The sequence below is a fragment of the Lynx rufus genome, unplaced genomic scaffold (assembly GCF_022079265.1).
Source record: "Lynx rufus isolate CCGP_SWC_20201006 ecotype Redwood Valley unplaced genomic scaffold, mLynRuf1.p SCAF_18, whole genome shotgun sequence".
NCBI classification, from domain to species: domain Eukaryota; kingdom Metazoa; phylum Chordata; class Mammalia; order Carnivora; family Felidae; genus Lynx; species Lynx rufus.
Window position 1 is genome coordinate 13,123,647 of NW_025814832.1, and position 14,067 is coordinate 13,137,713.

The window sequence follows — 14,067 nt, forward strand, 5'->3', positions numbered from 1 at the left end:
GTTATGTGTAATATTATGGAAGCGTAAGAAGTTTTAGCTTTTGTCATGGACTGAATAGACAATATGCTAAAAACCACACACAGAATATATTTTTGCATGGCCAAAGATTAAGTTGATATCTTACCATATTTCTACTTTTTATTACTGTGTTGTGAAGGTAACTATCTGGCCTGATAGCAACTATTTTTTAAGTCTGTTCAGTAGGCACATTTTATCTGTACCATAGCCTCTCTTAAGAAGTGTCATGCTGTTCACTTGTATTCTATCTTGTTGCTTACCACATGCTTAAAAACAAAACAAAACAAAACAAAAATAGCATCCAGTAATTTGCAAAGAGCTTTGAATTTGTCCCTGTGAAAGCTTATTTGTACATTGTAGTATTATTGTTCCCTGATGGTGATTCTAGTAAAAACACATAGTCACATAATTGGAAACACCTTTCAACAAAGTATGGAATTTTTTTTTTCTCTCCTCCTCTCTCCAACCTCCCCAAACTCCTAAGGGTTAAAAATGACCAGAGGAACTAAAAGATGCTAGTTATAGCAACTTACTTGCTCAGTGATAGCAGTTCAGTGATGGAAATAAAGGCTTTGAAGGAGAATTTGGACTCTAAGGTATTCCAGCAGAGAGCATCATAACCAGAAGGGATAAGCTGATGTTGGTTACCCAGATATGGAGGAAAGGTACATGTTTGTTCTGGTGTAGGTCAGGGTGGAGGAGGGGGTGGGCTGGTGTCTTCTTTCCTGTTGGTAGATTATTGTAGTTGTGGCAAATGCAACAAGGAAATTGTGAAACTGTTTGTAGAACCAGATTCATTTCCTCACAGAAAATTTAAAAAAAAAACAAAAAAACATGTCTTTATCCCCTGTCAGTGGAAGTCTGACTGTGACTGGTATTGGTATTTTAGGCACAGGTATGATTTTTATGGGTGATGATGTGAAGTGATTAAGAAATGTAAATGATGGAAAGAAGAGGCCTTTTCATATATGACAATGTGCATTACCATAGATTTGGTACAAAGGGAGAGACCAAAAAGACCAATCACAGTTACCTCTGATCCAAGCTTTTTGCTTTCCCTAGCAGGAAGATGTCAGAGCTGAAGGCTAGGGAAATAAAATATGTGGAAGCCTATTTCAAGTGTCATATGGGCCTGGAAACTGAGATAACCAAAGCACAGTCTGATGTTTTTGAAAATTAGGTTAAGGCTGTGTGCCATATAGAAGACACTTAACATTGTTGAATACCATAATATGGGAAGGGCTTGTTGAGTACCATAATATGGGAAGGCACTGCCCTGATTGCTTTATGTACTTTTCCTAATATAGCAGTTCTTAAACCTGAACATGCACTGGAATCTCCTGGAGGGCTTGTTTAAAAAAAAAAAAAAAAAAGATTATTAAAAAAAAAAAAAACACAGATTATTAGCCCCATCCTCAGAGTTGGGGTGTGGCTTGATGAATATTTGCATACCTAAGAAGTTCTCAGGTGGTACTACTAGCCAGGGAGCATACTTAGAGAACAAATACAATAAAAAAAAACGTTTAAAATAACCGTATGATGTAGGCATTACTATTTGTGTTTTACATATTAGTAGTCTGAACTCTAAGAAGTTAAATACCTTAACCAAAATCACCCAGCTAATAAGTGGCAGTATTCAGGTTTCTTCCTGACTCCAAAACCCAATCTTTCTCTACCTAATCATACTTTATTAAAAGATGAAGAGATAGAGGATAGTGAACAAAAGAAGGTAGAAATAATGTTATTTGACATTGGAGACTGACTAGCAGAGTAGGAACATCAGAGCTCTGGTGTCCCAGCTGGGCTGTGATCTTGACCAATTTGCAGCAAGGCTATTTTCTGGTGTATGAATTAGAGAAAACCTTACCATTGTTTATCTGAGGTGGTCAGCAGGATTGTCAGTGAGTTTTGAGGAAGTCTTTGCCAAGTCAAAAGAGTCACAGAAGATGAAAGGTTGATATTAGAAGTTGATGGTATGAAAGCTAAATTGGAGAAAACAAAGAAGAAAGCAAGTACTTTTTTATGGTAGTTACATCAGTTACTTAATGTGTCCTCAAATATGTGAAGAACAGAACAAAAACAGACACATCATTTTCACAGACCCTTGAAGAAAAAATAAACAACAAATAGGCAGATCAGTGAATATTGCCCTAGAGCACTGGATCTTCCCATTCATTGTCTCACCGTGCATAGCATTGTGGCTGAGACCATTTGCAGGGTTTCATTCTGTATCATCTCGTTATTTTCACACATGGTGTGTGCTTTCAACTGTATCATCTCGTTATTTTCACACATGGTGTGTCAATCCCACATCTTATATATCAAAATGAAATGATAAACTATTTTATTATTGTGAGATGTTTATGTTGATTCTATTGTTCTTTAAAATCTCCAGAAAAATGTTATTCATCTGAAAAGAAATGAGTTGGATTTCACCAGCACATAATTCAAGGAGTTAATTTTTATCATTTTTATAAGTTACTATTCTCATAATACTCTGGAATTTTGAACTAATTTTACTTTTACTGCAGAACGCAATCTCACACTGCCAATTATTACTTAAGGCAAAATGCATGTCCACATTGAAGGGTTTGAATACTTAGGGTAGAATTTTGAAGAAAATATGTCACTGTCTTGAGGTCTGTGATTCCATCATGGTAATTTTCTTACTATCATTTTATTTTTTAAGCAAAGTTAAACCACCTCCACAAATTTCACCCAGCAAATCAATGGGCGGAGAATTTTGCGTGGCTGCAATGTTTGGGACGTCCAGATCGTGGTTTGCAAATAATGCAGGTCTGAAAAGAGAAAAAGGTATGTAGTTTACTGATGCTTAAATTTGCCTTTAGTAAAATTCATAGTGGTTCTCCTTGAATAATCTTGGACCCAGTATTCTCTAAATTCATTTTCCATTCAGTTAGCGTATCCATCCTCAACTACTCAAGCCTCGTGGAGGAGAAAGGCTATCCTCTCACTATAAATGTGAAATAAACTTTTAGCCCATCTGAATGTTTGTATTTTGTTTTGTTGGCCACAGTCTACCAGTGTCTTCAACATTGTTAATTCCATACCATTATACATTTTTTTTTTCATTACATTTTTGACAAGCTAATTTCATGCCATTGCCTCTGAGGTGTGGAAAGGAAAACCCTTGTTATCCCTGTTTTAGAGACAAAGAGCTTGAGATCAGAGAGTTTAAATGTCTTAGCTGAAAGCACCAGTTAGGAGGTGATAGTATCAGAGTTTGAACCCAGGTTTTCTAAAGCTCAGTCTTGACTTTAAAAAACAAACCAAAAACTACCAACAACTTTGTCGTGTTATAAATTAAGATAAAAACAGTCTCCCACTCAGAAATAGGAGTCCTCTTTTACAGTAACCATTGCTTCTTTGAATTTATATAGTTTTTTTTTATCCCTACTTCAGTCACCAAGATCAGTACCTAAAATTTATATAATTATAGTTTTAGTGTATTATTCCTTCTTGTGTAGAAGAGTGCCTGCATTCATGGAACAGGTATTTAATGTTGAGTGTTAAGACTTTGTCTTTATTATTTTAGCACTATTAAAGTAGGTCAGAAACTGAGTTGTTAGCGAGGCACTTTTCTGCCGTGTTCCACAGGCTGTATTGTTCTTGGCAAAATGGCTCTGCTTTACACTTAATACTGGCAGTCAGACATCAGCCCTCTCCCTTGTTATCGCCTTTCTGTGACCCTTTCCTTGGAAATAGGATCTCAGGCACAGCAGGTTTCTTGCCTAAGTGGGAAAGGATACAGTAAAGTATGCAGGCCTTCCATTTTCTTATCCCATCTTTATTTTTTTGTTACCTCCTTAGTTTTAATGATGCTATCAAAATGACTTTTTGTTACTAGTTAAAACCCTCCGTGAAACTCGATTTCAAATGCTTCTCCCTTCTGTTCTAATTACCCTTTTAACTTACTACTCCTTTATGTCTGACTGACTGGTCGTTAGCCATTTTCTCAAATCAGCTGTAATTGATTCCTCTGGCATGGAGATAAGGTGACCCACCCAGCATTCATGAGTGATTTTATATGCTCCTAGGTTTACTGTAAAACCCAAGATAGAGGACTAAACCTGTTTTGGTCGTGAGGACATGTGTACTCCTTATAAAGTCATTTGATTAAATCCATATTCAGCACCTGACCTTAAAGTATGAATGGTCTTCATTTACTATAGGGGCCAGTGATCCCATGGAGAGGAAAGAAGAAAGAGGATTTGGGGGGAGGGGGAGGACTTGCATGTTTTTCATTTGTTGATTTTAATCCAAATTTAAAAGACAAAGTTTTCTGAGAGAAAGTAGAGGAGAAGTTAGGCTAATTTAGGCATACAGAGAGCCTCTCATGCAGTTGAGTTAGTACATCCCTTGTAACTAAATACTTAGTCCATACAATGTTCCTTTCCAGTCAGTCCTTCCCTGTCCCACCTGATGTCATTCATTTTTTGTAATGTGGAACAAATTACATTGCAGACAAATACAAAAAACTGAAATATTGTTTCACTGTATTAGAATTTTGGTATATTTTCAACATTCTTGAAATTAATTGCTTAAGATTTAAAAATATTTTGATAGCACAGAGATTCTCATATTCACTAGCATCTACTTCCAAGAGGCAACCTTTAGGCAGGGAGCAGGCACCATGTAAAAAATTTCCTGCTGTATTTTCTCTCAACAGCCTCAGAAAGGTCTCTTTCAGCCTCTGAAAGGTCAGTAACTTATAAAATTTATGCTGTGCTACTTTTATGCCATTATCACACAACCAGGTTCCCTTTTTCTGTTTGTAGATCAGTCCAAACAAGTTGTCGTTGAATCTCTCTACATTATTAGCTGCTATGGGACCTTAGTGGAGCACATGATGGAGCCACGACCACTCAGCACTGCCCCCAAGATTAGTGATGACACCCCACTGGAAGTGATGACATCACCTCGAGCCAGCTGGACTCTGGTTAGGTTAGTACCTCTTTCCATTGTTTTAGTGGCTTTATTGAAGTATAAAATATTAAAAATGTACAGTTTGATAAAGTTGACATACGTATACGTCTGTGAAACTGGCACCATAATTAACATTATAAAATATCCATTGCCCCCAAATGTTTTCTTTTGCCTCTTTGTTGTCTTTCCCTCCTGCCCCTCTTTATCCCAACCTCACCCACTGAACCCCAGGCAATCACCGCTCTCTGCAACTAGAGGTTAGTTTATAATTTCTAGAATTTTATATAAATGGAATCATAGTGTGCGTACTCTTTTTTGTCTTACTGCTTTTCACCCAGCAAAATTATTTTGATCCATCTCTGCTGTTGCATTTATCAGTAATTCCTTTTTTGAGATATAATGTACATACAATCCATTTAAACTGAATTTTCAGTAGGTTTCCCTACAGTAGTGTACCCATCACCACAATCAATTTTCATCACCCCCAAAAAGAAACTCTGTACCCATTAGCAGTCACTCCCCACTTTCCCCCAACCCTTCAGCCCTAGACAATCACAATTTACTTTCTCTTTGGATTTCCCCACTATGGACATTCCATATAAATGGAATCATACAAAATGTGACCATTTACATTTGTTTTTCTTCATTTAGCATAATGTTTTCAAGGTCCATCCATGTTGTAACATGTATCATTCCTCTTTATGACCAAATAATAGTCCACTGCATGGATATACCACATTTTGTATCCATTTGTTTAAACATTTTGTTTATCCATCAGTTGATGACATTTCCGCTTTTTAGTTGTCATGAATTATGCTGCTAAGAACATTCACATACAAGTTTTTGTGTGATCATATGCTTTCAGTTGTCTTTACTGTATGCCACCTTTTGAATTACTTTGTCCTTGCATCTTCGTGTTATGTTTTCTAGGACTTGGGTTGTTTTCTGTCTCACAGATAGAGCTTTATGCTTCCTCTGTTTCCATTCTCACGTTCACTGAAAATAGAGAGTACATTGGAACAGCCATTAAGGGGACTGGAAACTAATATAAATAGATTGGAAGGTTTCCTTTTAAAGTGATTCCCCAGGATATAATGGCTAAGCACTGTAGAAATGTTTATTAAGAGTCAGAGTCCTTCTAAAAAGTATGTGATCATTAGAATCTTTATAAGCAAGTATTAAAGAGGGAGAAATAAAATCTAGAATAATACCTGTTCAATTTAGTGTACAGTGTTACAGAAGAGGCAGAAAAAAATTCGTCCTGACAGGTATGGAAGGAAACAGACAAAAATGGATCTGAAAATAAGCCTCTCCTTTTGACATTTAAAATATTCTTATATTGATTTTGGGAGGCTCCAGCATTCTTACTACTACTTTACTGGACTAGATTGATCTGATCAATATCTTATTTATCAAGCTATTTAGGAGCAGGCAGATCTAATTAAAATTACTGCACTATCGTTGACATAAGTGGCTTATTTTGGAACTCAAATACTAATTAGGTCTGTAATAAGTCAACCATTAATTTAACTGCATGGTGTTTTTTTTAAAAACCACTTTACCTGCTTTATTTTATCTTAAAATATACACGTATTCTGAATAGTGAGCCCTAACAGTTGTCCAAAATTAAGTAAAATTAGAACTACTTAGTTGTGACATTTGAATTCTACACTCCCTCTCTGTCCAGTGCTTTGAATGTCTTGTCTATGCTATTAGTAGGTCTTCTGCCATTAAACTAATATCAGCTCTACTTAACTGTATGACTCCCTGCCACCTTTTTATTCTTTTTAAGCAGATGACCTTGTATTTCAGGTTTCAGCATTCCAACAAGTTCATTTTAATGATTGCAAAGATAGTGTGAGTTTATATCAGTGTCTATAAGTGGTGACAGTGATGGTGATTTACATCCCATCTATTAAGCTTAAATATTAATATTCTTCTGCTGTTTCCTTAGAACTCCTCAATGGAATGAATTGCAACCACCATTTAATGCAAACCACCCTCTGCTCCTCGCTGCCGATGCAGTCCAGTATTATCAGTTCCTGCTTGCTGGCCGTAAGTAGTTCTCATTGTTTTTTATTTTCCATACGGTATTTTGAGATTTCATCTTAAAATGCTGACTTTTAATGCAGCCATGCATATGACCACTGGCCCATAGGCTGTAAACAATCAGATTGAGGCAAATAAGAAATTTAATATAAAAGTAAACCATAAGCTTTAGCACACATTAAGTATGCCTCTATTCATATTACTTGGCCATGAGATATACTCCTGCAATTATATAAGTTCATGGGGGGTATATCTGATGGTCTCCAGAGTTTTTTTTTTTTTAATTAGGATACTAGGATATAATAAACTTCATAAAACTTGGTATCTGTTTCTGACATGAAAAAAAAAGCACTTCTCACCGTGAAAGTATCAGCAGGTTTTTCTTTTTGTAGGATTTTACTTGGAACAATGAAGCAATGATTGCAACTCCATGGGGTATTTATTTGTTTACTTTCATATCTAAGCCCAAACATTTATAGAGATTGATCCACGGTCTTTTTTCACGTAAGGGAAAAATGTACAGTGAACTGGAAACAGCGTTTTTTGCAGGGGAGACATAGAAAGACAATTTAGTATTTATTATCCAGTTTATGTTCATAGAATTAAAAATTCTTTACAATTATAACTTAATTTTGTAGAATTGACTGGATCCTTAATTTCACTTGATGGCTATGAGCACTGTACGTTTTTAAGAAACTTCCTAAAGAATCAACATTGACATGCTTTTAATGGAGTTTTGTTGTATTGAACTTACTATCTTGCCTGGCCGTTTTATGCAGCATGAAGTAAAATAGTTCTAAACCTATTTTATTTTATGTTTATAATGTGTTACATATTACACTGGAAACAGAAAATTTACTGACTTTCCTTGAAATTTCTGAAACTCCATAATTGTAACAAATAGTTGGCGCCTTGCTCTCTTATAAAATTGAACTCACTGATTCTTCCAGCATGTATTTACTGAGTGACTTCTGTGTGTCAGGCACTTGTGATTTAACATGAAGAATATGTTGCTTCACTAATGCAGGAGACAGGCGTTTAATAAAGAAGTAAAATAAAATGAGATGGGTATATTAGTGAACTGTGAGGGCAATGACTTTAGTTGCCAAAGCCCTCACAGGGGGGTGTGGTAAGTCATTTTCAGGTTCAAGAAGCAGAATATATAAAAGTTGTTAGGTTCTAGGTTATTGAAGCATGTATTTAATTTTTATCATTTGAATTGGGAAAAAAGTGTAATTTTATTATCACATGAAAATCAGGAGAACATTTTCTCCCTGCCTCTCAACAGTGGTGAAAATAGTGTTGAATTAAGAAGAGTTGACTCAGAATTAATAATGGTTTTCTTTGTTTTGTTATTCTGATATTTTGTCATTTATTGTGTTCCATAGACAAATAGTAACAAGTCCCAGATATATAAGATAAAGATAGGGGCATAAACCAAATGCAGCTCTGTCCCTTGATTTTTGTGTCCTGGCAAATTAAGCTGATTGACATTACTTGATTTTAACAGCTGTAAACACCTTTGTCTAATTCTTTGAGTTACAGAGATCCCCAGGTGCACAGTTTAAGAACTACCACTATAGGCAGTAGCAAACCACCAAATGTTTTCAAGCGTTGGAATGACACCATCAGAACTGCATTTTAGAAAGATCGCTCTCACAGTGTTGTAATGGGAGGTTCAGAGGAGGGGAGGGGTGTGGAGGCTCGGTGACCCTGGAGCAAGGTGAGATGGCTTTAATTATGTCTGTATTACAGAGAAGACAGGACAAACCTGTGAGATGTTGCAGAGTTGGAATAGAAAAGAATTAGAGATAATTTGTAAGAAAGTAGTCACTGATGATTCTACAGTTTCTAGTTAAAATATGTAATATAAATGCATTTCATGTTAGACCATTCCAGATGGACTAGCTTAGGCCAAGGATAAAGAGGCCCGAGTTCCAGTACCAAACCACCTCTCAATAATTTGATAAGTGTAAAATATTAATAACAACACTTGCTCTTAATAAAGATGTTATTATGGTCAATGAAGGGATGCTGAAGTTCTGTAAAAACTGTAAAACAGTTTAAGCATCACTCTTTATCTTTGTTTCTTGTCTCAAAAGTACTGAATTCCAAATAATAGACTTCAGAGAGTTAATAATGAAATACCTATGCTGACTATGCGATACTGGCCATGTTGTAATATCTGTTTTCCAAATGGCGAATATAATTAATTTGTTTTCTCTGATTTTGTGAAATGTCACTGTAGATATAATTTAATAGGGTATAAAAACACCTAGGAGATAAGTATTTTTGTAATAATTATTATACTACTTCTTTACACTGATGGTAGTGACACAGAATTAGCCTGATTTTAAAGTCCTGTTTTCTTACACAAAGAAAGTCTGTTTGATTGAGAGTCCTTGGACATGCCCGTGTATTACAGGACTGAAGCAATTAAATATGCAAAAGATGGACATCGGCGTCAGAGGAATAAAAGCCTGAAATAACAATTGGTAAAAGCAATGCTGGAGCCAGTTTAGAGAGAATGTCTTTACCTGCCCATCTGTTGGCTCCTTTATGCAAGTTAGAGCCTCATTAAGAAGACATTCTTATTACCCTCTTGCTTTCTCTCCAATTCCTCTTAGTTAAACCATTTGAGAAGATGTTGTGACCTCTTAAAACACAAGGATACCATACCTGATGCTGGGAAGCTTTTGTTTTACCTAACCATATTGGAAATTACCTGTTATTTGCCAATTTGAAAAATTGATAAATATATTACTCAAAGTATTTTCAGATATAACCATTTGGAGGAAAACTCTACTGCAAACGTCTCAGATGTTACACACATTTTCTTTGTTGTATTTGGATCTGTGAATCAAGTGAAGCAGACTTGTACAAACTCCGGAAATTATAATAATAGTAGACAAAGTATGATGTAAATGGAAATGGGAAAGAGACTTTGTCTCAGGGAGAAGAGAGTAGGAGAGCAGGATGTTTAGCAAGGAATCCCCACTCCCCTTCCAGCCCTGTAATCATAATAAGTACACTGCTAGTTGATAAACAAAGTTCTGCATATGTGGCAAAAGGGTGACTGATGGGGGAGGAGAAAAGAAACTTGCCTGAAACACTAAAGACTTCTCACCTAACATTGAACTGAAGGAAGCAAAACCTCCAAATGTTGTGTTCTTAACTGTAAGTCACATTTCCCACCTGTATTAATTGAATGGGAATGATGCAAAATTGAGGCATTTTGGTCTATCAGAAATTGAATCATACTAGAATGCTCCTTACTCTACAGAGGTGGAGATGTCTTCTTTGTTATTAGGTTGAACCATAGGAAATTACCATTTTGAGTAAGTAAAACAGAAGTCAAATATCAGCAAATTCAAATTGTTTGAGTACATTGATTAATTTAAATGTGTAAAATGAATGTACAGTTGGTAATCTAATCTTGCTGTATGGCTCAGTAAAGGTAAAAGTCAAGAATCTAATATGAAAAAAATGTTTTGCTTTGGTCATAAGAAATCTTGGGAACAGTTTATAAAAAGATTATAGCAGAGGAAATTAGTAATTTTTGTGTTAACACAAAAAAAATTTTCTCCCTTCAAAAAAATTGCATACTGTAATTACCTTTTCTGAAATAAGCACTTTATTTCAGTGCATTACTTTGCCAAAAACAAAGATAAGCATTAGAAGAGACTAACAAATATCATTTTGCTTTGAATATGACCCCAAAATAGACAATAGCTTTTTCTTTAGTCTGCTTCAGTGCTTCCCAAATTATAAATTAAAGATAGGATTTACTGAGTTGATTTGGGAAAGTTTTATTTAGGGGAAAAATAATGTTTCCTCCTTTTCTTTCAGGTAATTTGGCAGCAGCAGTATTTTTAAGTTGCTGACATTAACTAGCTTTATTGGGGGGAGGTCAGACTTTGAACTTCTTTCTGAGATAATCCATGGGTATGTGAGAAGTTCCTCTGTAAACTTATTGAATTTTCCTGGTTAAATGGGAACAGGAGATCATTCAACAGAAACATAGCCTTGATACACAATAGAAAGGTAACTGGGATCCATAGAATCTCTCTCTGTTTTATTTGGGATATAATTGTTTTCCTCTACCTTTACAAGCATTATAGGAAAGGTGGAGAGAACTTTTGACACCATATGGAAAGGAATGAGAAACACAGAAAATGGTTAAAACATATATACTTTAGATATATATGTTTCAATTGGATTTAAAATTTTATGTGTGTGAAAATAATGTTTTTATTGGGTATTTCTCAAAGTTCCATTTGGGTTGTACCATTCTTTCTGAAACAACAACAAAAGCCAGAATATATAAAACAACTGTTTTCAAGTTACTGGATACCAGGTATTGAAAGACAGTGGTTCCTGGGGTGCCTGGGTGGCTCAGTCGGTTAAGCGTCCAACTTCGGCTCAGGTCATGATCTCACGGTTCGTGAGTTTGAGCCCTGCATCGGGCTCTGTGCTAACAGCTCAGAGCCTGGAACCTGTTTCAGATTCTCTGTCTCCTTCTCTCTCTGCCCCTGCTCTGCTCACACTCTGTCTCTGTCTCTCAAAAAGTGAATAAACATTTTAAAAAGAGAAAGACAGTGGTTCCTGAGAGATGGGAAACAAACGAGGCAAGCCTTACAACTGCCTCCATTTATTGCCTTGAAAGAGTTTCTGGGCTGTGCTGCAGTGAGGGGGGGCAAGGGGGGATCCAAGTGGAATACAGAGAGAGGACACAGAGCTGAGAGTCCAGTAAGACCAAGGAAGAGCATCTACCAGCAAAGTATTATGAGCTATTATCATAAATAAAGTTCACCTGTAACAGCCATACCATTTCATTTATATGTTGTCTCTGGCCACCTAAAAATTATAACCAGAAAGTTGAGTAATAATGACCCACAAAACACTACCTATTTACTGTTTGCTAACTCCTAACTAGAATTCTCTGGATTAAGCCATCAGAGAGAATGGATCTGCACAGAATGTGAACTCTGAACATCTGCAGAGGGTCCTTCTCTAGTATTCTGCACAGTACTGGTGGTTGTAGGAAACCACCAGAAGCCAAGGAAACAACCACCAGAGAGTCCTAGAGCTCACACAGGGTCAGGAATAGTGACTCTAAAAGAGTGATTGCAACTGTGTTCCATATGTTTGAAAAGTTAAGCAGAGACATGGGAAATTTTAAAGATTCAAGTCAAAGTTCTAGATAAGAAAGCCTACATGTGAAAGTTGTACTGGATAAGATTGAAGATAAATTAGAAATCATGGAAGAAAATACTAGTGAACTTGAAGATAGACCAAGACAAATTGTCCAAAATGAAACACAGTAAAAACAGTATTTTAAACAGTTTCACTGAGCTGTAGGATAACCTGCACTTGAAAGCAGAGTCCCTGACGGAGGGGTTGTATGACAAGAGAAATAGTCAAAAAATGTCCAGATCTGATATAAATTATAAATTCACAGATCTGAGAAGGTCAATAAATCTCAAGCACAAGAATCTTGAAGAAAACCGTACCAAAAAGTACATTATAATCAAATTGCTCAAAATCATTTAGAAAGAGAAAAGTCTAAAAGCAGCTGAAGAAAAAAAAAAAGATGTTACATACCTAGACAAAAATGATAAGAATGGCAGATTTAAGTACTGAAAGGAAACAACTGTTAACCTAGAATTCTGTCCCCCTTCCCCAAAAAAATCCTTCAAAAGGAAGGCAAAATAAACATATTTTTCAGATATACAAAAAATTTAAAAAATGATCAGCCATAGATGTGTTCTGTATGGAATGTTAAAGGAAGTTGCAGAAGAAAAATGATACTAGATGGAAAGGAGTGAAGAACACTGAATATGGTTAAAACACAAAATATGCGGGGTTTTGGGGTAATGATTTCTGTCTCTTTAAAATTTACTGTTAACCCCAAAATAGTATCAATGTATTGTAGTCTTTAAAATACACACACACATAATGTATTGTAGTCTTTGTGTGTGTGTGTGTGTGTGTGTAAATGTATGACAACAGTAGCATTGAGGCCAGGAATGTGGGAAATGGAGCTATTCTAAGGCTTTTATAGCATATTTGAGTGGTATAATATCACTTGAAAGCAAACTTTGATGTATATAATTAAATTTATATAATGTATATAATGAAATGCGTGCGATGTATATAATGAAACCAAAAGCAACCTACACCAAGAAAGAAAATAAAAGGAAATAAAGGAAATAAAAATAGATAAGCATGATGATGTAACCCTAAAGCATATCAGTACTTATATGAGTTATAAATGGTCTAAATGTTGTAATAAAAAATCAGTTTTTAAAATTGGATAAAAAAATAAGCCCCAACTATATTCTGCTTAGGAGAAACATACTTGAAACCCTGAGTTACTACATTAATATCAGACTACATGAAATACTTCATCCAACAAAGTATGATACACATTCTTTTCAAGTGCACAGCAATGACCAGGATAGACCATATTCTGAGCCATTAAACAAGTCTCAATAAATTGAAAAACTTTCAAGTCATACAAAGTATATATTCTCTGATCACAATAGAATTAAATAAGAAATGAATAACAGATCTCTGGAAAATCCAGAAATATTTGGAAACTAAACAACATACTTCAAAATAATACATGGTTCAAAGAGGAAATCAAAAGGGAAATTAGAAATTATTTTAAACTGAATGAAAATTACAACAGAAAAGATCCATATCTTAGAATACTATTCAAGAAAAAAAAAGTGGATTGAAGTGTAAATATATGCAACAAATTGGCTGAATCTCGAGGACATTATGCCAAGTGAGAAAGCCAGTCTCAGAAGTTTGCTTACTACAGATCTTAAAAGCACCAAGAGAAAAAAAGAATTCATTTATATAACGTTCTCAAAATGACAGAATTCTAGAAATGAGTAACAGATTAGTGTTGACCAGGCCTTAGAGACAAAATAGAAGGGAAGATATTGAACATGACTGTAAAGGGTTAGGTCGATCTTTGTAGTGATGGCATAGTTCTGTATCTTGATTGTAGTAGAGGTCACACAAATTAACACATGGCAGAAT

At 35.4% G+C, this 14,067-nt stretch overlaps 1 protein-coding gene across 6 annotated transcripts in view; it reads left to right on the plus strand.

The window, feature by feature from the left end:
• The window catches only part of BCAS3 (BCAS3 microtubule associated cell migration factor), a 616,861-nt gene that overhangs the window by 311,158 nt on the left and 291,636 nt on the right, over positions 1-14,067 (plus strand). For all 6 annotated transcript variants that reach the window (XM_047080915.1, XM_047080917.1, XM_047080916.1 and 3 more), the window contains 3 exons: positions 2,708-2,832; positions 4,818-4,983; positions 6,920-7,020. In XM_047080915.1, coding sequence (XP_046936871.1) covers positions 2,708-2,832; positions 4,818-4,983; positions 6,920-7,020 — 392 coding nt within the window. The remainder of the gene's footprint in view (positions 1-2,707; positions 2,833-4,817; positions 4,984-6,919; positions 7,021-14,067) is intronic.